Source organism: Oryctolagus cuniculus, chromosome 5 (genome assembly GCF_051225735.1).
Source record: "Oryctolagus cuniculus isolate XC-2025 breed Fujian yellow rabbit chromosome 5, ASM5122573v1, whole genome shotgun sequence".
Classification (NCBI taxonomy): domain Eukaryota; kingdom Metazoa; phylum Chordata; class Mammalia; order Lagomorpha; family Leporidae; genus Oryctolagus; species Oryctolagus cuniculus.
In genome coordinates this window covers 162,782,321-162,807,657 of record NC_142871.1, presented here as the reverse complement: position 1 = coordinate 162,807,657, position 25,337 = coordinate 162,782,321, and the positions used below count along the sequence as shown (strand labels likewise).

Here is a 25,337-nt window from a genome sequence, read left to right as displayed (position 1 = left end):
ACACCAAAGAGAAAAGGAGCGTTTTCTACAGAAGACAGGGACGTCCCCCTCAGGGGAGGAGGGGGTGGGCTGGGCTCCCCACGGGGCACCACCAGCAGCTGGCAGGGTTATGTCTCGACCTGGATAGCAGTGACAGGGTGACTGCCTCACAATCTGCTGGGTCCTGGGGCTGGTGCCGTGGCACAGGGGTTAACGCCAGCATCCCATATGGGCGCCAGTTCAAGACCTGGCTGCTCCACTTCCAATCCAGCTCTCTGCTGTGGCCTGGGATAACAGTAGAAGATGGCCCAAGTACTTGGGCCCCTGCACCGGTGTGGGAGACCCCGAGGAAGCTCCTGGCTCCTGGCTCCTGGCTTTGGATCAGTGCAGCTCTGGCTGTTGCAGCCAACTGGGGAACGAACCATCGGATGGAAGACCTCTCTCTCTCTCTACCCCTCCTCTCTCTCTGTAACTCTTTCAAATAAAAATAAATCTTTAAAAAAAAAATTTTTGCTGGGTCCTACATTTGCTTTTATGCGTCTGCATTTAATCTTACCATAAAATGAAAGATTAGAAAACCGAATCGGGGCTGGCTCTGTGGAGCAGCAGGTAAAACTGCTGCCTGTGACACCAGCATCCCAGATGGGCTCTGGTTCCAGTCCCACTGCTCCATTCCCAAGCCAGCTCCCTGTAACAGCCCGGGAAAGCAGCAGAGGACGGGCCTAGTGTTTGGGCCCCTGCAGCCATGTGGGAGAGCCAGAAGACACTTCTGGCTTCAGCCTGGCCTAGCACTGGATGTTTCAGTCACTTGGGGAGTGAACCAGCAGAACAGACTCTCTCTCTCTCTGTAACTCTACCTTTCAAATAAATAAATAAATAAATAAATAAATAAATAAGGAAGGAAGGAAGGAAGGAAGGAAGGAAGGAAGGAAGGAAGGAAGGAAGGAAGGAAAAAAGAGTATCACACCCTTGGCTAGAAACAAAAAAAATGAAACCATCACCAGAGCACCCCTTGGACACCGCAGATTGGTTAATCTAGGCTGTTCTACTTGGATGTCAGGCAGACAACGACTGAAATCGGGCTGCAGTTCAAGGCAGGAGCGGAGCAAAGGGTGCTGGCGGGCCCCTGGCCTCCCCGCAGGACTGTGCCCCACAAATGCTCACGGCTGCAGCCTCTTGGCCACAGCCATGATGTGCTCAAGGAAATGCACACGAAGCCTTGACAGTGCCCTGCAGCACGGAAGCCGTCATCTAGGCAGGCACCCTGTGACGCCAGGGTCCCCAGGAGACTGAGCAGCACGTGGTGGGAAGCCAGCGAGGGCGGGAAGTGCCGTGTTTAGGGAAGCGTTGGGCAACAAGGTGAGCTGGGGGGTGGCGTATCACAGGCAGCCCGAGTCGGTCTCAGGCCAAAGTGGATCTCCTGGAGGGGAGAACGTACCAGGAGGTTCCGCTGTTTAGAAAAATGACGGACTTGTGATAACAATGGAGGGAGGCTGGGCCCGGCGCCGTGGCTCACTTGGTTAATCCTCCGCCCGCGGCGCCGCCATCCCATATGGGCGCCAGGTTCTAGTCCCGGTCGGGGCGCCGGATTCTGTCCCGGTTGCTCCTCTTCCAGGCCAGCTCTCTGCTGTGGCCCGGAAGGGCAGTTGAGGATGGCCCAAGTCCTTGGGCCCTGCACCCGCATGGGAGACCAGGAGGAAGCTCCTGGCTCCTAGCTTCAAATCGGCTCAGTGCCAGCCGTAGCGGCCATTTGTGGAATGAACCAACGGAAGGAAGACTTTTCTCTCTGTCTCTCTGTCTCTAACTCTACTTGTCCAAAAAAAGAAAAAAGAAAAAAAGGAGGGAGGCTGGGGGTTCCCCCACGAGTTGTCTGGGCCGGTACCAGTGGTGGACAAGCAGTTCCAGTGCTCAGTGGGCCACACTGCAGGACCACAGCGAATCCCCCAATGCGTTCACGGATAATGGGAGGCTCACCAGTCCTCATGGGTGAGTCTGTGCGTGGGTCACTGTGCTATTTAGTCGAGTGTTTGCAAACGCCCAGGTGTGGCTCAGAAAGGTGCTTTAAAGTGTGGGGAAGAGCTTGGGGGGTCACGAGTGACGGTGGCTCCCCCAAGTCCCGGGTGAACAAACAGCATGTGCATTTCTGCCCGAGGCCAACACGCCGGAGAGTAACATGGGACAGCAGGAGAAACCACGTCCCAGAGGAGAAGCATTCAACAAGGGGGCCGAAGGGTCCCAACGCTGTAGGCAGGAGAGCCCGGCGAGGCAGCCCCCCGCGGGGCCAGCCGCGCCCCCTTACCTTGTGTGATGTGCTGCTCGAAGTTGCTCGCCGCCAACTCGTACAGCCCCTGCTTGAGCTCGGGGGCTTTGGGAGGCTCTACCTGCGGCGCTGGGGTCTGGCAGGAGGAAACAAAGCCACGGTCAGGGACACCGTGAAAGCTGCCGCGGAAGGGACCTGCCTCTGTGTGGGACCTCCCCTCCCCTCCCCGATGGACGGCCTCAAAGCTCTGCGCGACGCCAAGTCAGGATGCTTCGGGCGCACACACCTCCCTGGCCTCACCGGATGGCTGGGCGGCAGCTGTGCCCATCCCCAGACCCAACCAAACGCAAACAGAACAGACGGATTTCAGGGCGGTGCCACCCCCAAAGCCTGCCCCTTCTCTGACATTTAATGAGATTTCACAAGGAATGCAAGAGGGAATCCCCGGTGAGCTCACTCCTAAAGACACGAGCAAGCAGAATGGACGGAACTGAGTGTGAGAAACCTGCAGGGAGCACAAATGGTGGGGAAAACTGTGAAGGGAGGCGACCCTGTGAAACACTGATCCCAGAGCAAGGCAGGTGGCGAGGAGGCAATGGGAGGATGAGGGGCAGCGTAGAGAAGACCACCGGCTAGGCATAAGCTGCCCTTTGAAAAAGAAAGATTTATTTATTTAGAAAGTCAGAGGTACAGAGAAAGAGGGAGAGGGAGAGGCAGAGACAGAGATCTGCCATCGCTGTTTTACTCCCCAGATGGCTACAATAGCCAGCGCTGGGCCAGGCCGAAGCCAGGAGCCAGGAGCTTCCTCCAGGTCTCCCACGTGAGTGCAGGGGCCCAAGCACTTGGGCCACCTTCTCTTGCTTTCCCAGGTGCATTAGCAGGGAGCTGGATCGGAAGTGGAGCAGCTGGAACTTGAACCAGTGCCCATATGGGATGCCAGCGTTGCAGGTGGTGGCTTTACCCACTATGCCATAGTGCCGGCCCCAGCAAGTTGACTTTTTACAATGCCATCCCCTGAGCAGACACCAGTGTGCACCGCGACCTGGCCACCACGGCACCACGCTTCCCTGAATCCGTGTGGTTAAGGTCAGGTGCAGCTGTGGCTTCCAACCAAAGTAACCACGGGTGAAGAAAAGGTCAGTGGGTCACTGTTTTGCTGCAGGCCCAGGGGTGCACACTGCTCCATTCTCACCAGGTGGTTCACGTTCCTCTTAAAAAGAAAAGCCAGGCTCAGTCATGAAGGCGTGGAAAGCGCCGATGGCTTGAGGCCGCGTGGAGTCGAGCTCAGAGCAGAGACGCTTTCCTTTCTGCTGCTAGCCTGTGCAAACTCTCCTCTGAGTGCGAGATGCTCACCCAAAGGAATTCCCAGGGCCGGCGCCGCGGCTCACTAGGCTAATCCTCTGCCTGTGGCGCCGGCACCCCAGATTCTGTTCCGGTTGCTCCTCTTCCAGTCCAGCTCTCTGCTGTGGCCCAGTGCTTGGGCCCTGCACCCACATGGGAGACCAGGAGAAGCACCTGGCTCCTGGCTTCAGATCGGTGTAGCAAGACGGCCATTTGGGGGGTGAACCAACGGAAGGAAGACCTTTCTCTCTGTCTCTCTCTCTCTCACTGTCTAACTCTGCCTGTCAAAAAAAAAAAAAAAAAAAAGGAATACCCAGGAGAATGACGGCAAAGCCAATAGTGAGTTCAAATCAGGTGCAAAAAAAACAGCCCAAGCCACCCCTCGCACGCGATTCAAAGAGCCCCCCATAGGGCTGGTTCACGTATGGCACTGCAGGGGCGCTGTCACTTCCTGTGCTCTCAGCCAACACCAGGGCAGTCCCCATAGAGTACTTCCAAAACCCCGTGGACTGGCGGCACTGTGGCACAGGCGTTAAGCACCACCTGCAATGCCAGCACCCTGTATGGGAGCACTGGTGTAAGTCCCAGCTGCTCCACTTCCGATCCAGCTTCCTTCTAATGTACCTGAGAAGGCAGGATGACGACCCAACTGCATGGCCCTTGCCACCCACGAGGGAGACCCGGATGGAGTTCCTGGCTCCGGGCCAGCCCCAGCCAGCATGACCATTTTGGGAGTACATCAGTGGGAGGAAGATCTTTCTCTCCATTTCACTCTGCCTTTCAAATAAATAATTATAACTTGGGTCCAAAAACTTTTCAAATCCCTGCAGTTTCTTCATATTATATATTTTCCAATTTTCCATGAAATTTTTGGAGAACCCTTGTATGCAGCGATACTCAAATTTTTTTTTCCTTGCTCTAACATACACTTGACTGCAGGAAGCTGGGAGTCAGGAGCTGGAGCTGGGAGGGGGACCCGGTTATTCTGGTTGGGACACGGGCATCCTCACTGCCAGACTAAATGCCCACTTCCTGAACTGCTCAGTTCTGTTTCCCTGGCGCTTTCCCAAGTTCCCCTGGGAGCACAGTGTTTGACAGAAAAGGGTACAGTCTCCCCCAGCTGGAGACCATGTGAACTAAGAGTCTCCTAAGAAAGTCAACAAGAACCAAATGATGACTTCTTCGTGCCTTGCGATTTTATGTGTTGTAACACATTTGAAAAGTCATCATGGGGCCAGCATTGTGGTGCAGTGGGTGAAGCAGTCACCTGCAATGATAGTATTCCACACAAGTGCCAGTTTGTGTCCCAGCTGCTCTGCTTCTGATCCAGATCCCCACAGATGGCCTGGGAGAGGCAGTGCAAGACAGCACAAATGTCTGGGCCCCTGCCACCCACATGGAAAACCAGGATGGAGCTCCTGGCTCCTGGCTCCAGCCTGGCCCACCCCTGGCCATTGCACCCATCTGGGAAACAAACCAGCAGATGGAAGGTTGATCTTTTTCTCTGTAACTCTGACTTTAAAATAAATAAATAAATCTTTAAAAAAAAATTCATCACTGTACTCATCAGTATGTACAAATGTGTGTCAATTAAAAATTTTTAAAGAAAGGGGAAAAATCCTTTATATAGATAAACGTGTTCCTTACATTACTAATGCCATAAAAATAATAAATAACCTAAATATTTACTGACAAAACAGTCCAATTACAACAAATCCACACAATATAAAAATTATGATCAGTATAAAGACAATGTAACTGTGTGAAAGTCAAAGAAATAAAACACTTGTATGATGACAACCGTGTATGCAAAAAAGTACAGAAGCAAACATGGAAATACAAAATTTGGGGTAAAGTATGAGAAACAGATTTTCTTTCTCTAGGTTTATTATTGCCATAACATGAAGGGTGTAAAAAAAAATCTCTAAATTTACCTTGTATGGACATACAGAAAGTATGTGTGAAGTTACTTGGGTAAAACTTTTTTTTTGACAGGCAGAGTGGACAGTGAGAGAGAGAGACAGAGAGAAAGGTCTTCCTTTGCCATTGGTTCACCCTCCAATGGCCACCGTGGCCAGCGCGCTGCGGCCGGCGCACCGCACGGATCCGATGGCAGGAGCCAGGTGCTTCTCCTGGTCTCCCATGGGGTGCAGGACCCAAGCACTTGGGCCATCCTCCACTGCACTCCCGGGCCACAGCAGAGAGCTGGCCTGGAAGAGGGGCAACCGAGACAGAACCCGGAGCCCCGACCGGGACTAGAACACGGTATGCCGGTGCCGCAAGGCGGAAGATTAGCCTAGTGAGCCGCGGCGCCGGCCGGGTATAACTCTTAAAGGAAGTTTTCACTGCAAATTGAGAAGAATTTCTGGTTTGTAGACCGAAGATTTAAAATCTGAAATGCTCCACAATCACGAATTTTGTGAGCACTGACGTGATGACACAGGGAGAAAATGTGACACTAGATTTCACACAACCACAGGGCGCATAAAACCCAGTGTGCCTTAAAGTCACCTCTAAATCTACCTTTGAAACTCTGGAATTGAAGCATGAATGAATTCTGTGTCTAACCTGGGTCCCATCGGCAAGCTACCTCGTTATATCCTCGCAAGTGCTCCCAAATGAGAAAAAACATCCGAAGTCTGAAACAGGTGCAGTCCCTAGCGTTTTGGATGAGGGAAGCCCCACCCATGTGCAGTGTGCACACTTGAACTTTCCGCGGTCAGCAGCACCGTCATGGTCACTGTTTCTGGAAACCCCCCAAGGCCCCGACTGCTCGGAGACGCAGCCACCTGGAGTGTGGGTGACTGGCTCAGTGGCAGTGACGGCCCTGCCTCCCGCACCCGGAGGACACGGGCCGCCCCTTCAGGTGGGTGCTGAGCCCAGACCCATCCCTCAGTCCTTCCCAGCCTCCACTCGGGGCTGCTGTTCCCCTACAGGGAAGCTGACCCCCAAAACGAAGTCTTTCTCCCATCCTGCTACTGGCTGCTGGATAAGCCAGCACCTTCAGTGAAAAACGTTAGAATACAGCGCATGGGAGGCTGTTCACTCCCCTCTGCTTCCCCCCGTCCCGCACCCCTCCCTGCACAGGAGAACATCTTCACAACGGGCGCCGAGGTTTAAATCTGTGTGAAAGCTGCACCTGCTCACCCGGCTTCCTTCTCATGAATGAGATGCAAATTTCCTCTCTCCGAGGTCTGTGGCTTTCCCTGCTACCCAAAATTAGATGTCTCTGGTCAGCGCTTGTTCACGTCCTTCACCACCCAGCCCGAGAGAGAGTTGCCGGCTGCGTAACAGCTGCTGCGGCTGCGCGAGCCCAAGGACCACCTTCCAATCAGTAGGTGACCCCCGACACAGCCACGTAGCGGTCTCAGTTAACTGCTGACACTGTAATTCCATGCATGGACTTCAGGCGCCCGTACGGTTACACTGAAACAGACAGCGGGGTGAGCGCTGGCCACTGTTCCAGTCCTACGGACACAAGTCTAACCGAGCCTCTGCGCCCACAGGGACGCACAGTGAGTGGCTAAGTCACCAGGGCTGCAACCAAACGAGCACTCCCCCTGCGTCAACTCGGGAAGGCAAGGACTGCAGCCTGGGGACCGCAGAGGGGACAAACGAGGGTAACAAAACCCCGGGAACTCCTCAAGCTCCTCTCTACTTTCGTGAATGTTTGAATGTTTCTGTAACAAAAAGCTTTTCTTAAAAAGTTAACTTTAGGGGCCAGTGCTGTGGCACAGGGAGCTAAGCCTCTGCCTGTGGTGCCAGTATCCCATTTGGGCGCCGGTTCAAGTTCCGGCTGCTCCACTTCCGATCCAGCTCTCTACTATGTCCTGGGAAAGAAGTGGAAAATGACCCAAGTGGTTGGCCCCCAGCACCTGCAGGGGAGACCCAGGAGAAGCTCCTGGCTTCGGATCTGCCCAGCTCCAGCTGTTGCAGCCATCTGGGGAGTGAACCAGCATATGAAGGACCTTTCTCTGTCTCTCCCTCTCTCTGTAACTCTACCTCTCAAAGAAATAAAATCTTAGAAAAAAGACAAAGAACCACAGGTACACCTACTAAGATAAGTTAACTTTACTGGCATCCCATATTAGAGTAGCAGTTCAAGTCCCAGCTGCTCCACTTCCGATCCAGCTCCCTGCTAGTGCACCTGGGAAAGCAGCAGGAGATGGCCCAAGTGCTTGGGTCCCTGCACCCACGTGGGAGACTTGGATGGAGTTCCAGGCTCCTGCCTTGAGCCTGGCCTGGCCCCGACTGTGGAGGCCGTTTGGGGAAGTGAACCAGCAGATGAAGATCAATCAATCAATCTCTTCTCTCTCCCTGCGACCGCCCATCTCTCCCTCCCTGCATCTCTCTTTCAAATAAATAAATCTTTTCTGAAGGTTAACTTTCCCTTATAGCATCAATGGACTCTAGAAGTGGACAAAACTGCTTTACAAGGCAGCCTTACTTGCTGAGGCTGGCTGACCTCTGCCCAGTGCCACCCAACCCCCACAAAGGCAGCAGGAGGGCAGGGGCAGGGGGCCAGGGGCACGGCACTCACCGCGCTCACCGCGGGCTCGTCCTTCAGCGTCTGCAGCATCCAGTTCTCCAGGCTCTGGAAGTCCCGAGGACCTTGGTACTTCACGGCTTCTTGGCCAGGCTTAAAGAACTTCAGGCTGAGGAGAACCACCACAGATCAGACTGAGCCAAACTCCCAAGCACTTCCATTGCTCCCAGTCCAGGGTGTGGTCTCTTCGGGGAGCAAACTCAGCTGGGGAGGGCGTGGGGAAGGGGCCGTGCAAGGGCGGCAGCCTACAGCCAGCTCCCACTGTCCCATTAAAACCTGGGCTTACTACAGAAATGTTCTCAGGGGTTCTGCATTCATGTCATCCTAAACTTTCAGAAGCTTCTGATTTTATCCAAGGAATGTAAAAGCGAGGTGAAAACATCCAGCCTCCTGCTTTGAGTTTAACCCCAAGCTGCAGGTGTTCCAGGCTCACCTGCAGGAGCCCCAGGCATTTGCCTGCGGGGTGTGCGACCATCCCCAGGCTTCAGCAGAGGGAGCTGGGGTGAGGGTGTGTGTGTGTTCAAATTCAGACTGCAAGGCGTTTCCAGGCTCCCTTGGCTGGTACTTGACTGCCTACCCAGATATTCGGAGAACCCGAGTTCCCTACTGTAGAACATCTTCAGCGCTGGTGCTGTTCTCTCACACTCTCCTTTCTTTCTGAACAGAGGCTACGGGAGCAGCTCCTTTAAACGGTGAGCAAAAGACACCACCGCGGGGAGGAAACCAGCACTTCCGGTTCCTGGGTCACTCCGCCAGTAATAGAAAAAGAGGCTCCTTAACTGCGTGCAAGGGGCAAGGAACTGGGGGAGAAAATGAGGCTACGGACAGAAGAAAAAACAAATTCAGGGCAGCAACTGCCGGCAAACCCTACCCACCTAAGGTCTCCACCCTCTGCCATGACCAATGTGTAGAATCGGAATCGTAAAAAAGGCACCGAGCCAGAACTGGAGGTCTGCACGGCGCCTAGGTTCAGGCAGCTGTAAGGTGGATGCCCAAGACTCGGGTGGGTTTCGACCCACAGATTTCCACAGAGTGCTGTTCTGGAGTCTGGAGCTCCGAGATCCAGCTGCTGGCGAATGCAGCATCTGGTGAGGGCCTTCTGGTTTGTTGATGGGGCTTCCCAGCTACAGCCTCACATGGCCAAAGGGGCAAGAGAGCTCTCTGTGGCCGCTCTGTAAGGACACCAGTGCCAGCCATGGGAGCTCCACCCCCGTGACCCCAGCAACTCCCAAAAGCCCACCATCACTTCGGGATTTAGGATTTCGACCCAGGAATTTTGGAGCACAGCAACCTTCAGGCTACAACAAATAGCTAGCTCTCCTTAAAATGAGGCCACCCAGCCACGGCTAGACCAGGCACTTACATTAAAACGGGCAGACTGGCCTTATGCAGGACCTAAGGCCATACACTGCCCACCCTCGCTCACCGTCCACCATGGGGCCTAGGGTCTCTGGCTGTGGGACCCAGGCCCACAGGGAAACAGAGGGCCTACTCTGCCATCCCAGTCCCCTCCCTCCCTCCCTGCCAGTGCTTCCCCACCCTCCCAAAGTCTTCAGGGCAGGAAAGAGAAAGGATCAGGGTTTGTCAGATTTACTTCTTACTCTTCTGAAGCTAAAAATACACCAAGATTGGGGCTGGCATTTGGCAGGGAGATAAAGATACCACTTGGGATGCTGGTATCTCCTATCCAAGGACCTGGATTCAAGTCCCGGCTCTGCTCCCAATTCTAATTTCCTGTTAATGCACTTGGGAGGCAGTAGGTGATGGCCCCATTACCTGGGGCCGTGCCACCCACGGGGGAAGACCCAGATTGAGCTATGGCTCCTGGCTTTGGCCTGCCTCAGCCCAAGATGTTGCTGACATCTGGGGAGTAAACCAGTCGATGGAAGAGGCTGTCTCTCAGCCTTTCAAAAAAGTAAAATAAACACTTAAAATAATAAGAAAAAAGCAGCCGTGGCCAATCATTTTAAAACAATACAGTAAAGGCAAGGGTTTGGCACAGGGGCTTAGTCAATGCCTGAGTTGCATGCATCCCTTATCAAAGTGCCTTGGTTCAAGTCCCAGCTCCTCTACTTCTGATCCAGTTCCCTGCTGGTGCATACCCTGAGAGGCAACAGGTGACGGCTCAAGAACTTGGGTCTCTGCCACCCACAGGGAGACTTCAATTGAATTCCTGACTTCAGCTTGGCCCAGCTCTGGCTGTTGCAGCCAATGAAAGACCTCTCTTCTCTCTGCCTTTCAAATATAATGAAAATAAATAAATAAGATCTATCTAGCCTGTGATTTTTCTAACTTGGTATGTGCTGACAAAACAAAAAATAAATTAAAAAAAAAAATCTCTCCTGGGACTGGCGTTGTACTTTAGTGGCTAAAGACGCCACCAGCAATGCCAGTACCCCATATGGATGCTGGTTCATGTCCAGCTCCCTTCTAATGGCCTAAGAAAGCAGCAGAAGATGGCCCAAGTGCTGGGCCCTGGCCACACACATAGGAGACCCAGAAGAAGCTCCTGGCTCCTGGTTTTGGCCTGGCCCGGGGCTAGCTATTGCAGCCATCTAGGGAGTGAACCAATGGATGAATGATCTCTCTTTCTCTAATTCTTTCAAAATAAATAAATATTAAAAAAAAAATCTCTGGCCGGCGCCATGGCTCAATAGGCTAATCCTCCATCTGTGGTGCCAGCACCCCGGGTTCTAGTCCCGGTCAGGGCGCTGGATTCTGTCCCAGTTGCTCCTCTTCCAGTCTAGCTCTCTGCTGAGGCCAGGGAAGGCAGTGGAGGATGGCCCAGGTGCTTGGGCGCCTGCACCCGCCTGGGAGACCAGGAGGAAGCACCTGGCTCCTGGCTTCACATCGGCACAGCGCGCCGGCCGTGGCGGCCATTTGGGGGATGAACCAACAGAAGGAAGACCTTTCTCTCTCTAACTCTGCCTTTAAAAAAAAAAACACACACACACACACACACACACACAACTCTCCTTATTGTGCTGAAGATCTTTCTAACCTGCCCCAACTCAGACCTTCTTCCTTAATTAAGTTCATGGAGCACAAGGATGGAGCTGGAGCTTCCATTTCAGACCTTCCAGTAGAAGGGACACCCGACTTCAGTTCTCACTGTGGATGGAGGTGGAAGACGCGATGGAGACTGGGCCAAGGAACCCAGGTCCAAAGCACAGCCTGACTTCCCCGCCATCACCAAGCCTCCCCGTGGGCATCTGTGCACTGCGATTTCTCTTTCAGGGAGCCCAGGGCAAGGAAAGTCCCCAGTGGGCGCCACTCTGGACGGCTGCACGATGAGGCTCTACCACTATGGAAAATAACGGGTGACACTTCAAAAACTTAATGGGGAAGAAAGCTCCTATCTGACTTCCTCCCCGAGATGCCCCGGGGCAGCCCTGGGCCAGGCTGGGGTCGGTTTTAGAGGAAGTAAAAGCTCCCCCAGGCAACCTGTGCAGGCTCCGACGTGACACAGCTCACGGCCTCCTGCATTCCAGGCTTGGAGGACCCCCCTCGCCCTCGCCCCCGGCCACATTCACGCTGGTGTGAGCTCATATCCATGCTTTTCACCAACATGAAACCAGTGCTTGTCTCACTCAGGGAGACCAGATCTGCTAGAGAGAGCTTTTTGAGTCTGTGAACGCATCTATGGAACACCCGAAGTTGCAGCCAAATGGTGCTTTGAGCGGGTCCGGTGCAGTGCTCCGTGGCTTGCACAGCCTCACAGTCCCAGAGAGCTACTTATGAGTGGCCAGACACCAGCACCACGCCACCTGTGCTGACCCCCTGCACCTTCAAGTAAGAGGCTCCCAGCAGCAAAGCAGCACCCTCGTCCCCCTTCACCGGCTTCTCTGGGATGCTCGGTAGCCGAGCAGAGTTCACGTCAAAGGCAATGCCATGGAGCACGAGGCAGCGAATGCCTTTAGTAGGTGCGGACAGTAGGGACCTTCCCCTTGATCTAATTTGATGTGACACTGGGATTATGATACTTAGATTAGCAAGCGGCCACCGAATGGAAACGCCAAACGTGTACCCTGACATTTACTGGGTGTGCTTTTCAGTCTTGTGCTTGCACACAGATGGTTCCATCTAACCCCATAACAACATGGGGGGGGGGGGGATGGGCACCATCACCACCTGACTTACACACAGGTGACATGACGCAGCCAGAGCTGCACAGGAAGTCGCTGGTAGTGTTGGGACCCCACTGTGGCTGCGATGTTCAGCCCAGAGTTCCCCCCACTGCCTCTCAGGTCTTCAGATGGCTGCTGATTTTAGACACTTCATCGACGGCCCGCTATTAGTCAAGTAATGAATTACACAGACGTGGCTTCACTACTCAACTGTGACAAGTGTTTAGAGTGTCATGGGGGCCAACTTTTGGAAACAGCATCCTTACTTCTTCAGAAAACCACTTCCCCATCCCAGGTCTGCCGCTGGCCCCAGGGGGGGTACCGTCTTCCTCTGAGACCATGGCTCCCTGCCCCCACGACTGTTCCTGGAATGAATGTTCTAGCCCAGTCTGCCCACAGGAACACAGGTGCTGAGCTGCAAAGTTAACCAACCTGAAAGGAGGTGCAGGAGAAATGGACCCCCCCAGCCCTGGGCTGGGTCTCAGGAGCTCACCCCAGCCTTTTCATTCATCCCTTCTTTGGAAGAACAGGTCATTTTTGGTTTCTGCTTCTTATAACCAAAAAACAAAATAGGCCTTGATGTCCAGGGGCAAGCAGGATCACTGATCAGAACTGTACTCCGGCATGTCACCTCCCTTCCCTGTGCCAGTCACACGGAAAACAACTCGAGGTGACAGAGTCTGTGCACATCATGGAAGACAGATGGGACATGGGCCCCGGCAGGATCTCAGGGAGCCCCATGACCATCCTGTAGACACTCCCCCTTACAAACAGGAAAACCCGACACTGATCAATTCACACTTTTTCCAAAGAGGACACAAGGGGCATCTATAACAGACGTGCAATAAACAGAGCCGTCCCCCAACAACAGAAATGCCAGAACGACAAAGCAAGCTGTTTAACCTGGGGCTTCCTTCTGCAGCCAGCAGGTGGGGAACCACCCGGGAGGCGCGCACCCTCCCTCCCCACTTACGTGGGGTATCCTCGCACCCCCTGGGCGGAGCACACATCTGAGCTGGCCGTGCAGTCCACTTTGGCCACGTACACCTTGGCGTCTTCCATGCTGTTGTACTTGTCTCCCAGGTCATTCCAAGTTGGCTGCAGCCGCTGGCAGTGCCCACACCTGTAATGAGGGGAGAGAAACAGGACGCTGAGTGCCTGGGGCCTGCGTGTCTGAGCACGCCAGCCCTCCACCCTGGGGTCATGGGCACTGGTCCTTTCGTTACATGGCAGCAGATGGAAAGCTCACCATGGCTGCAGGACCCCACTCCCTGCTGAAGCCCCTCCAGAGAACTGCCGCAGAGCGAGAACGGAGCAGGTGCTGTTCTGGGTCTTCCCTGATCTGGCCTCTGCTGACCTCCCACATTTGACTGCTGTATCAGAGCCCACCACAGCATGTGCCCCTCTTCCCCTGCTGTCTCCCCCTGAGTGTTCCCATGGTGTTTGTAGCTTTCCTGAAAGGCCACAAACTGGCGTGCCTCCGGGACTCTGAACACACGCTCTCTCCCTCTGACATGAAATTCTACCTAATTCCTAGCTTGGATGTCACCTCCCCCAGAAAGGCTTCCCTGACTCCCCAGCTGCTTGGGTCCAGCCTCTCCCCCCCTCTCTGGAAAGCTCCTTGCTCTCCAAGTATGGCAGTAGCTTCGCACTTCTTGCTATAATTGCTCCTTTATTTGTCACAAGCTGGTCACATAACCAGATAGCCACAAACACGAGGCGACCTCAGAGTTCAGTCACTACTGCATTTTCTCTAATGAGAAGCTATGGCTCCCCAAACTGAAACAACCGAATGTCTACTTGTAACAATCACTGTGTAAATTCGGTTACATCGTAGATATTTTCAAATCACCTATCAGTTACAATAACGCTAGTTAGTTGGGGTATGGTGTCCTGCCACTCTTCATGGGGGCACCAGCGCCTTCCTCTGCTAGGGCTACCCCGAGTCATCCGGCAGGAGCCTCTCACTTGGGCCCAGCTGTCTGCAGTGCCACATTCGAATTCCCTAGGAGACAACACTGGAAACTTTACTGCACTCTTCAAACGCAGTCACACAGCACTATGAGACATGGGTTCTTTCTCACTTATCTGCAAGTGCACATTCATGTCGACAAGGTCACTACTCGCTGCACTGCCTCTTAAAGTGATCTATATCTAAAAAATGCTTGTTTGCCAGAACATCCAATACATATAATGGTGAGTTCTTCCCCAAAATAATATTTCAATAAAATCTGCACTAACAACCCTCTGCCTCTTCTCTTTTCTGACAAATGATCTCAGAAATAAGCATCCAGGGGTTGGCAATGTGGTACAGCAGGTCAAGCTGCTCCCATCTGCAACACTGGCACCCCATATGAGAACTGAGTTCGAGTCCCGGCTGCTCCATTTCTAATCCAGCTCCTTGCCCATGTGCTAGGAAGGCAGCAGAGGATGGCCCAAGTGCTTGGGCCCCTGCCACCCACATGGGAGGCCCGGACAGAATTTCTGGCTTCTGGCTTGAGGCTGGCCCAGCCCCGGCTATTGCAGCCATCTGAGGATTGAATCAGCTAACTGAAGATCTTTCTCTCCTTCTCTCTGTAACTCTGCAGAGTTGGAAAAAAAAAAAAAAGAAAGAAAGAAGGTATCTAAAGATGGTGCTGAGAGAGTTTAAGTTAATATGTTTTTCCTGAGTAGCACTTTCTTGGTGAGCTAAGAGAATCTGCTTCATATGAGAGTGAAATAAAATGATTCCCTCTTTTTTGGAAGTTAACAATGAAGGAAAGCCCAGTGCTGTATTTAGGTATATTTGGCGTGAATGCCAAGGAGACAAGTATTGTCATTTTCACCAATGTATTCCCAGGAGCTAGCCAACTCTTAGCAAAATGAATGAAAAACAGCACAGTAAAACTGCACGTGTGGGTTTAACTTCTGAAGATTCAACAAAGTGAGTCTGGCAAAAGGGAGGGGGTGCAGAGAGAAAGGTAAGGAAAAAGTCGCCAAGTTCCACAGAATTCCAAAGCACGCAGACAACGGGATATGCGAATTCCTTGTCCCTTTGCTGGCCTGAGATCCAGCAAACTGCTTAGAAAGCGAGCGTCTTACCACATGATCTGTGATGCTGTCATGTATAGACACGACCTTGATGGCAGGTACACCTGACGCTGAACCAAAGACGCCATGGTCTGTGCTAATGCTGGACTAGGAGGACTTACTTAGTGACCACGGGCTGGCCTGCACCAAGGCCTAAGACTCTGGGGCAGTTTGGTTAGAAATGCTCATTTTGGAAGCAGAACTCCTCTGAAACACTGCTAAAACTGACACAAGACTAGACGAAGAACAAGAATAACAAGTCAGTTCACTGGGCACTAAAACCAAACGGGCCACCTCAGCCAGCACCAAGTTGAGCACGGCCCTCCCCCGGGGATGGCTGTGACAGATCTGCAGGTGCCAGCTAGTCAGTGCTTCTGGTGCGGGGCCCTTGTCGCCACAGCAGCCACAGCACGCACTCTGTGAGAGCCAGCTGCATTCAGGAGGTAGGCCTGTGGCCAAGAAACAGAGCAAAGACACCTGGTCCTAACCTTGACCTCTCTGCCAACCAGGTTCAGAGTGACCCACAAACTGGCCAGAGAAACTGTGACCTGATGTTGGCCCCAAATCTCCAGCAGCAGGACAACCTCATGCCTGCCAAGTTCAGAATCCACAGGTCAATGTTTTCATTACATGGTGTCCCTGCCCCCTTCCACAGTAGCCAAGACTGGAAAGAGGTGCCAAGTGGGGACGGTTCACAGCGGATTCCATCTAAGCCCCGAACTGCTCTGAAAAAGTTCACCTTCTTCACTCCAGCATGGGAGCCCACACATCTCTTTTTAAATATGTAGACAGTTAAGAAGCAAACAAATAAAAATTGAGTTGCACAGCGCCAGCGTTGTGGCGTAGTGGGTTAAGCCACCATCTCTGAAGCCAGCAGCCCTCATGGGCACCCATTTGTGTCCCAGGTGCTCCACTTACAATCCTGCTCCCTGCTAGTCCACCTGGGAAAGCAACGGAAGATGGCCCAGGGACTTGGACCCGGTCAAGCACGTGGGAGATCTGGATGAAGCTCCTGCCTTCAGCCTGGACCAGCCTGGCCATCGGAGCCATCAGTGGAGTGAACCTGCAGATGGAAGATCTCTGTCTCTCCCTCTAACTCTGCCTTGCAAATAAACAACCTTAAAAAAAAAAAAATTAAGGAGCCAGTGCTGTGGCGTAGCAGGTAAAGCCACCATCAAACAAATTTATATTTAAATTCCATGTTCTGGGGCTCGTGCTGCAGGGAAATGGGTAAAGCCGCTGCCTGCAGTGCCGGCATCCCATATGGGCACCAGTTTGAGTCCTGGCTGCTCCACTTCCAATCCACCTTTCTGCTGTGGCCTGGGAAAGCAGTGGAGGATGGCCCAAGTCCTTGGGCCCCTATACCCACGTGGGAGACCCGGGAGAAGCTCCTGGCTCCTGACCTGCACAGCTCTGGTCATTGCAGCCAGCTGGGGAGTGAACCAGCGGATGGAAGACCTCTCTCTCTCTCTTTCTGTCTCTCTGCCTCTCTGTAACTCTTCCTTTCAAATAAATAAGTAAATCTTTTTTAAAAATTTAGTTACTTTTTCTAAGAGCATCCACCTAAACATCTGTAAGCTACATACAATGAAAAAGACACGAAACACCCAGTGCCCAGACTGGCCAGGGCACTCGCAGTCCAGGCTAGCTGGTGTTTATTGCACAGACCTCACAATTAAACACCACCATGGGCACCACCGGCCCTTCCTACATCTCCACATCACCTCTTCTTTAGAAAGAGAGGAAACCCATAGGCTCATTCTGCCTATACTGGCTCCAGTGAGGTGTATCCCTGGAACGCTTAGCACGGAGTGACTACTAATGACTGTTATGCTAGAAACACTGCCTCCATCACTACTCAGTGGGTGCCAGAGACCTTGAAGCACAACGTCTTCCCCAGATACACTGTCCATAAGCGATGCCTACGATTCGGAGCAGCCCCAAACTTCACCTCGGCTCCCAGAGAGCGGAGACGCTGCAACAGCTAGAATCTAGAGTGCACAGAGACGTCTACCCCACGTTAACAGGCACAGTTGTCCCAACAGGCCAGTTTCTCAGTGCCTCTTCTCTCTTCCTCCCTACACCTTCCTCCCCAGTGAACCTCTCCGAGCTCCTGGGAGGAACACTGAATTCTGCAGCAAGCAAGCAGGCAGGCGCCAGGCCATCCCCAAGTCTCTCTGCTCAGACGCACGAGAACGCGCCGGCCTCGGGACAGGGACACGCGGGCCCGGCAGGACGGCGGCCGTGGGCAATGCCCGGGGTGGGGGCTCCCGGGGCACCGCGAGGCCCACACTGCAGCCCCAGGCTGAGAAGCCGGGATCACCCGGAGCCGCCGCCGCCTCCTCTCCCTCTTCCCCAGTGGGGACGGTGGGCTCCGGTCTGGGGACCCCTACTCTCTCCTCTGCATGGCACAGCCCCCCCACCCCGACAAAACACGCTCCAAGTGGGAACCACACTTTCGAGAGTTCCTGTTCTCAGTTAAACCAAAGGCGCACGGCCGATCTCCGTGGCCGGCGGGAGGGACCCTCCTGGCGGGCCGGCCGGCGCAGAAGTTTGGGGCGCAGGGCTGGCCGGGTGACAGCTGGGCTCCAGCGGCCCTGCGGGGGCACAGAGGAGCGGGGGAGCGCGGCCGAGGACGGCCTTTCCCGGCTCTCCCCTCGGGGACCGCCCCCTCCTCCCAACGCCACGTCAGCGGCCGGCGCCGGCCCGCGGAGCCCACGCCCCCCGGGCTCCCGGAGCCCACGCACCCGCGGCCGGGAGTCCCGAGCCCACGGCATTCATGCAACCCGCCCCCCACCCCAAGCCAGGACCCGCGCGGGGCCCACGCGCCCCACTCCCGCCGGCCCGGGCCGCTGGGGCGCGCGGGGCAGGGGCCAGGCCGCGTGGCCCGTTACCAGGGCGCGAAGAACATGACGAAGTGCGCGGCGCTCTGGATCCCGTGCGTGAACATGTCCGCCGTGTACAGGTGCTTGGAGTGCGGGTCCTCCCGGGGCCCGGCGTCGGCCGCCGGCTCCTGGGCCCGGGCGCCCCAGTGCCCGCCGCCGCCATGGCCCAGCAGCAGCAGCGGCAGCAGGAGCGCAGCAGCGGGGGCCGGAGGCGGGAGGAGGCGTCCTGGGCGCGCGGGCATCGCGGCGGGGCTGGGCGCGCTCTCGCCGCGGCGGCCGGTGCCCTCGCCGGCGCCCGCCTCCTGCCGCCCGCCCCGCGCCCCGCCCCGGGGAGGCCGCGCCCCTTCCTCGCCCCGCCCGCGCCGCCGCCGCCGCGCGCGCCCGCCGCCGGACTGGGGTCTGAGTCCGCGCGCCCCCGAGCGTCCTGGTGGCTGGGGAAGGGGCGAAGGGCCCGGGCCTCCAGCAGTTCCCGGGACTGTGGTGGGGGGGTTCCCCGCGCCTCCCCAAGCCCAGGCCGCTTACCGGTCTTTGCACCGTGGGCACAGGGCAGGTCGGCCTTGGGTTCCCCTCCGCACGCGCAGCGACCCCGGGCTGTCTGCAGAGTGTAAGAAGTTGGGCCGACCTGGGTAGGGCTTGCACCTGCGTGACTCAGAGTCCTGGCCAGACCTGCTAATCCGTGATTCTGGGCCTGGGCTCCGAGGTTTGAGCCGCTTCCCTGGAATCCCTGCGCTGCCCTAACCTGTTGGGGACCTGTGGCAAGTAGGGAGGAGGCCAAAGCAGCCAGATCCTTGCGGGACCGGCGGGCACCCCGTTCATCAAGGGAATTGCCACACCCCAACTCCCGGCTGAGCGCGCCCCTGTGGAGGGAGCAGCTGAGAGGCAGCCCCTGGGCTGGAGGCCTCACAACACACACCTGTACATGCTCCTTATCACAGGTGCTAATCGGAGCTTCAGCCCTGCCCTGGGGATCTGCAGGTGAATTATAGGAGATCACTGGGCGGCGTCCTGGTTCCTGCTTGGTCCCTGAATATCCTCAACCCAGCAAACCCCAGGTACCTGGGGTTGAGTCACCTGTAGGTTTGAACTTTTCTCCGTGGTTTGCCAAATCCCTCAATTTCCCTCCAGACCTTATCCTTCTGACCCCTTAAGCTTGAAGCGCTTGTGTCCCCATATTCAAACCCACGGCATAACCAGCATCCGCCACTTCTTCCCACCATCTTGTGTTCACACCTTGGCCAGACCACAAGCATCTCCTTCATTCACACGGCTGGAGCATCAGTCTGCCCACAGCCTGCCTTTGGCCATGACAGTTCTGGGCTACAACTTGAACCAGGACCCAACCCCTGCCACACTGGCTTGGCCTGTGTACAGGGTAAAAGGTAAACTCCTGGTTCTGCCATTCAAGGCCCTCTGTGGAGTGGCTTCCTCTCCCCCCACCCCCTTCCCCGTGTGTCCCTGGGAAACTCTTCACTAAAACCCAGGAAAGTGGCCAGTGCTCCAGAATATGGCCCCTACAGATTCCCAGGTCCTCATTCCTACAGCCTCTGATGGCCACTTTCTATGGCAAGAAAAAAGAGACTTTATAATTAAATGATGGGTCTTGAGATGGGGAGATTCTCCTTGGTTATCTGGGCCCTTGGTTACAAGTGTCCCTGTAAGAGAGAGGCAGAGGGAAACGTGACCACAGAGAGGGAGGTGACATGACACCAGCAGAGACCTTGGAAGATGGCAGGAGGGAGCAGGGCCAGGAATGCAGCTCCAGAAACTACAAGGGGGTAAGAATGGGCTCTTCCCAGAGCCTCGGGGGGGACCTTCGGCTTCTGAGAGCTTGACTTGAGTCCGCTGGAACTGCTTCTGGACTCCGACCTCCAGAACTCTAAGAGGATTGCTTGTGTATTGTTTGAAGCAGCCACCGGAATCTCACATGTGCCCCAGCCCCACATTCACCTGCCGAAGGGCTTTCCCCCTGCAGCATCCTGTCTTGGGCTTGTGCAAGAATCTCCCATCACTGCCTCCTGCTGGGAGGCAGGATCTACAAACCAATCTACAAACATGCTTTAGTGCCTCCCAGTCAGCTATCCCCATTTGTAGCAAAACTGTCTCGCTAAGAATTAGCTACATTTTGCTTCCGTTCACTCTTCAGCCTATGCCACTGCGGCTCGCAGACCTACCCCACTCTGAAGCTAATCTCAAAGTCACCCAGGAGGTCCATGGTCGGGAGTCAGGTGAGCACTTTGCTCCTTGATGAGGCTTCCCGGCAGCACTGCGGCAAGTGGCACTGGTCCCATCTCAATCTGCTGTCCTTTCTTTTTAAAGATCTATTCAAAAGACAATGTTAGGGGGAGAGAGAGCGGGAGAAGGAGAGAGAGATTCCATTAACGGGTTCATCCCCCAAATGCCTGCAGCACCTGGGGCTGGGCCAGGCTGAGGCTAGGATCCTGGACTCCATCTGGGTCTCTCACGTGGGTGGCAGCGGCCCAAGCCCCTGGGCCAACTGCTGCTGCTTTCCCGGGTGCACTAAGGAGCTGAATGAATTGGAAACGGAGCATCTGATGGAGGCAGTATACAGGGTAAAATGGATCAGATTTGTGAGCTGGAAGACCACGCCTTCACCACGACCCTGTGTGACCTCACCCCCCTACCTGACCCCACCTATATGCCCACCTGCCAATCGGGCTACATAACCACTCCCCTTTGGAAGTGGATTAAAGACTTGAAGCACGGTGGGCCTGATCCTGTTTTTTCCTCCCTGCGCTTGATCCCCTTGCTGCCCCACGCCTTCAGGGCGCATGGCCTTTGGGCCACCCACCCCATGCTTTCTGGCTTGCATGTTCCTCCACATGGCTGGCTCCTGGCTCCTGGCTCCTGGCTCCTGGCTCCTGGCGCTCAGTATGAATCTAGAATTCCCTTTCTCTTTTAGATAGAGCCCTGGATCTCCTATGCATTTCTCTCACTAAATAAAAAGCTTAAAACTTATGCTGCCTGGTTTATGTGCCAGTATTCAGAATTCTCTGAATTCATGGCAAGAACCCACATGGCTTATTAATTTCTGATATATTAATAAGCAAATGGGTAACACATCTAGGACTTCAACCAGCACCCATATGGGATGCTGGCACTGCAGGTGGCAGCCTAACCCACTGCACCACAGCTCCAGCCTTTAGATCTGCTGTCCTGTCTTTTTTTTTTTTTTAATTTGACAGGTAGAGTTATAGACAGAGAGAGACAGAGACAGAGAGAAATGTCTTCCTTCCGTTGGTTCACTCCCCAAATAGCCGCTACAGCCTGTGCTGCGCCGATCCGAAGCCAGGAGCCAGGTGCTTCCTCCTGGTTTCCCATGCTGGTGTAGGGGCCCAAGCACTTGGGCCATCCTCCACTGCCCTCCCGGGCCACAGCAGAGAGCTGGACTGGAAGAGAAGCAACTGGGACTAGAACCAGCACCTATATGGGATGCCAGCACCGCATGTGGAGGATTAACCAAGTGAGCCACGGCGCCAGCCCCCTGTCTGCTTCTTTGAATTGCCTCCTTCTTCAACCTGTTGTTCCTCAGGCTCCTAGATGAACCTGTGGATGTTAGTTTCTCAGGACTTAGCCTCCAGCCCTCGTTTCTCCTTCAACACTCACTCCCTAGGGTGCTCTCACTCAGCCTGGCTCGAGACACCATCTATGTCCTGATGAGGCCAAGAATATCTAATAGCAGACGGCACCTCTCTGAGTTCTCCCTTCTTACTGCATGCCTCCTCTTGTCGTCTTGCAGGCACAGCCAAAACCAAACTTGGAACTCCTGTAGCCATCTGCTACCCTGTCTCTCCACCTCGGGAAATGCTGCTTCCTTGCTGTTGGCCCAAGCTGGAACCCTGGGTCGCAAACGTCCTTCTCCCTTTTCCTCACTGCAGTACCTCACCCCGCACCCCATCTCCCACCCCCAACCCACAAGTCCATCGTTCCCATTCCTGACACATCACAGTGGTCTCACTCCTCCCCGCACTGCTCTTCCACTTCTCATCCTGACTGTGGTTTCCACCCCGCTCCCTGCAACCCACCCTTTAGGCCACAGCTGGGATGGAATCAGCTCTGTCACTGGCTTCCTTTTCACGTGCAATAAAATTCCAGGTGCTTACACTGCGCTTCCAAGGTCTTGATGGAAGGCACAATTTCATCTCACACCACTCTGCCCCGTGCTAGATCCTGGCTATTAGGGATGATCCTAAACACCACCCAGGCCAGCCCTCCCCTCAGGCATTCACACTTGCAGGGTCCTGTGCTTGTTCCCTCCCTTGTCTTCTGTAGTGACCTCAGGGCATCCCCTTGGGGACACCTTTCCCAGGCACCTCTCTGTAGCAGCCCCAATCTGTCTGCTGACTTCTCTTCATCCCTGCACAGTGGAGTTTCTGCACGGCTCTTTTCAAAATCTGATGCCACTTGGGGCAGATGTATGTATTTACTCGTGCTGTGGGTTAGATACGGCTTGTCCCCCAAAGGTTCATGTGCTGAGCGCGTGGTCCCCAACACAACAGCACTGAGTGGTGGTGGAACATTTTAGAGATGGGGCCAAATGAGAAGTAGTTAGATCGCGGGACACCACCCTTCGAAGGGATTAATGCACCTTTTCTGGAAGTGGGTTAGGTCTCACAGGACTGGATTAGTTAGCACGGAGCTCTGGCTCTCGCTTCCTCTCTGGCCACGTGACCTCCGTCTCTTGTCCACGTCCCTGCTGAGTGATGCCATCTTCCAGACGGTGATGCAGCAGGAGGCCCTCACCAGGTGTGGCTGCCCTGTCTTCTGCCTCCAGAACTGTGAGATAAACAAATCTCATTATAACGTACCTAGTCTTGGGTATTTTTAAAAATATTTATTTATTTATTTTGAAAGTCAGAGGTACAGAGAAAGAAGGAGAGATGCAAAAAGAGAGAGAGAGAGAGAGAGAGAGAGAGAGAGAGAGAGAGAGAGATCTCCCACCCACTGGTTCACTCCCTGGATGGTCACAATAGCCAGCACTGGGCCAGACCAAAGCCAGGAGCCAGGAGTTTCTTCTGGGTCTCCCACATGGGTGCAGGGGCCCAAGGACTTGGTCCATCTTCCACTGCTTTTCCCAGGCCACCAATAGGGAGCTGGATCAGAAGTGGGGCAGCCGGGACATGAACTGGCACCCATAAGGGGGGGCCAGCATCTCAGGTGGCTTTACCTGCTATGCCACAGCACCAGTCCCCAGTCGGGTATTTTGTGATAGCCACTCTAGACAAACTGAGGCAATCCGTCCTCTGGCTCTCATCTCCCATGAAGGCCAGACACCACCTCCAGACTCCCCTCCACCAGAACCTGTGCCTGACAGGTGGTAGACAATTGAGTGTTAGACGAAGGAACTCACCTTTCTACCCATGTCTCTTTCCCAGGCTCCATGGACACCAAATGACTCCCTCTTCCCAGACACACCTGGAGCAGCTCCCTTTGCCTGGAAGGACCTCACAGTTTCCGTGGGCCGATCACCTCACTGCCTTTCCTGCATGACCGTCCTGCCCCCGGGTCCACACCCAGCAGCTCAGCATCTTGGCTCTCTCCTCTTCCTCCCAACTCCCAGCTCTCCTGCAGGACTGACATGTCCCTTCCTGCGGTAGCATCTCCCAGTGGGTCTGCTTAGAGAGCCTGGCTTCTGATCAGAGAAGCCCAAAAATAGAGGAACAACTTAACTTTCACAACAATGAAATAAATGCAACTTTTCTAGGAAAGAATTCTGCTGCCCAGCAGGAGTTAATCCCCCCTATACTAAACTGTGATAACATCTGCTTGTCCCTCATACCCCCAAGCAGGGCAGTCATTGTTTGCTTTGTACCTTTTTCGGGTAGGGCCAGACTTCTCCCCTACACTTGGGAGCTCCTTGGGCTGAGAGATGTGAACACGGTGTCTGGTGCACAGCAGGTACTCAATATGTGTTTATTGAAAGTGTTAAACCAAGGAACAGACGAGAAGTCTCATTTGTCTACTTTCACAGCATGGATTCCTTGAAAGAGGCTTCCCAAAATCACAGCCCGAGCACGCAAGGCAGTAGGTATGGGGGTCCACATTCTCACTGCTAACAAATGAGTGTGGCTGCATGGCTGCTGTGGCTTGACTCTTTGTCCCCAAGAACTCAGGCATTCAGTCCCCAGAGTCTCCTGTTAGTGGTAGAAACTAAATCTAATTCTGGGGTTCAGAGGTGAGGCTCTTTGGGAAGCAACCGGATAAGGTTATTAGGGTAGGGCCCCTATCACTGACTCCTGGTGACATCTGTGAAACCACAGAGACACAAACAGCTGCACCCGCTCTCTGTCCCTGGCCACATGGTGCTCTGTGCTGCCTCGGGGCTCGGACAGCAAGAATGTCATCACTACAGGCTGAGCCAGGAGTGCCTGCCTGATCCTGGATTATGAACCTCGTTAATCAAGGGCCAAAATAAACTTCTTTCCTTTATAACACTGCCTGCCTCAGGTATTTTGTTATAGTAATGAAAACCCGACTCCTATCACTGCCTTTTTACAACTTGCACATCTATAGCCTTCAAGGAATTGCACTCTTGTCTGACAGCAGCCTGAATGCTCGCTGGCTACCACTCTTTGTCAGGCTGTCCTCATCCCAGACAGCACCATGAGGACGGAAGGGGGAGTTGCCTGGGACTGGGACAAACGACAGCTTTCGTTTTCCACTGTGTGAGAGGAATGCAAACTCCCAGGTGCTGTCACCTTGGGAGGAGGACCCAACAGAACATTCAGAAACCAACATGCTACGGTTTGGAGCATGCACTTTGACAGGTGCATCTTGACTTATTATTGGACTGAAAACGTGATTATTGAGCTAAAAAGGGTACTTTGAGGCCAGCACTGAAACTATTTACATCCTTTTCTTCTACTTTTGGGCACACCTTTCTAGGAGGTGCTTCTGAAGAAGAAGATAACCTGGTTTTTCTTGATGAGCGTTGTGAGTGTTCAAGTGTGTTTGCTGAGAAGGGGGCCAAAGCTAGGGTGCTGATAGCATCAGAAAAAAAGTCAAAAGGAAAAAAACAAAGAGCAAAGCAGTTCCCAGCCGGGAGTCATCCAAGGAAGCAGAGCTATTTCCAAGGTTTTAAATTGGTTAATGGGAATTTGATATTTACTCAC

At 54.2% G+C, this 25,337-nt stretch overlaps 1 protein-coding gene and 1 long non-coding RNA gene across 3 annotated transcripts in view; one reads left to right on the top strand and one right to left on the bottom strand.

Annotated features, from left to right (window-relative positions):
* TXNDC5 (thioredoxin domain containing 5) overlaps window positions 1-19,095 on the bottom strand; it is a 30,627-nt gene extending 11,532 nt beyond the window's left edge. Inside the window, exons 1-4 of one of the 2 annotated variants that reach the window (XM_089333439.1) lie at window positions 18,730-19,095; window positions 13,227-13,376; window positions 8,121-8,235; window positions 2,279-2,375 (exon numbers count right to left, since the gene is read on the bottom strand). In XM_089333439.1, the coding sequence (XP_089189565.1) occupies window positions 2,279-2,375; window positions 8,121-8,235; window positions 13,227-13,315 (301 nt within the window). In that variant the 5' untranslated portion in view covers window positions 13,316-13,376; window positions 18,730-19,095. Of the gene's footprint in view, window positions 1-2,278; window positions 2,376-8,120; window positions 8,236-13,226; window positions 13,377-18,216; window positions 18,517-18,729 lie in introns of those variants that run through there. The other variant, XM_070074436.2, reaches the window with a different exon arrangement.
* Window positions 19,096-19,199: 104 nt separating this feature from the next.
* LOC149126838 (uncharacterized) lies at window positions 19,200-24,657 on the top strand. The gene is made up of 2 exons (XR_016234325.1): window positions 19,200-19,586; window positions 23,601-24,657. It is a non-coding gene; the product is annotated as an uncharacterized LOC149126838 (long non-coding RNA).
* The last annotated feature ends 680 nt before the right edge of the window (window positions 24,658-25,337 follow it).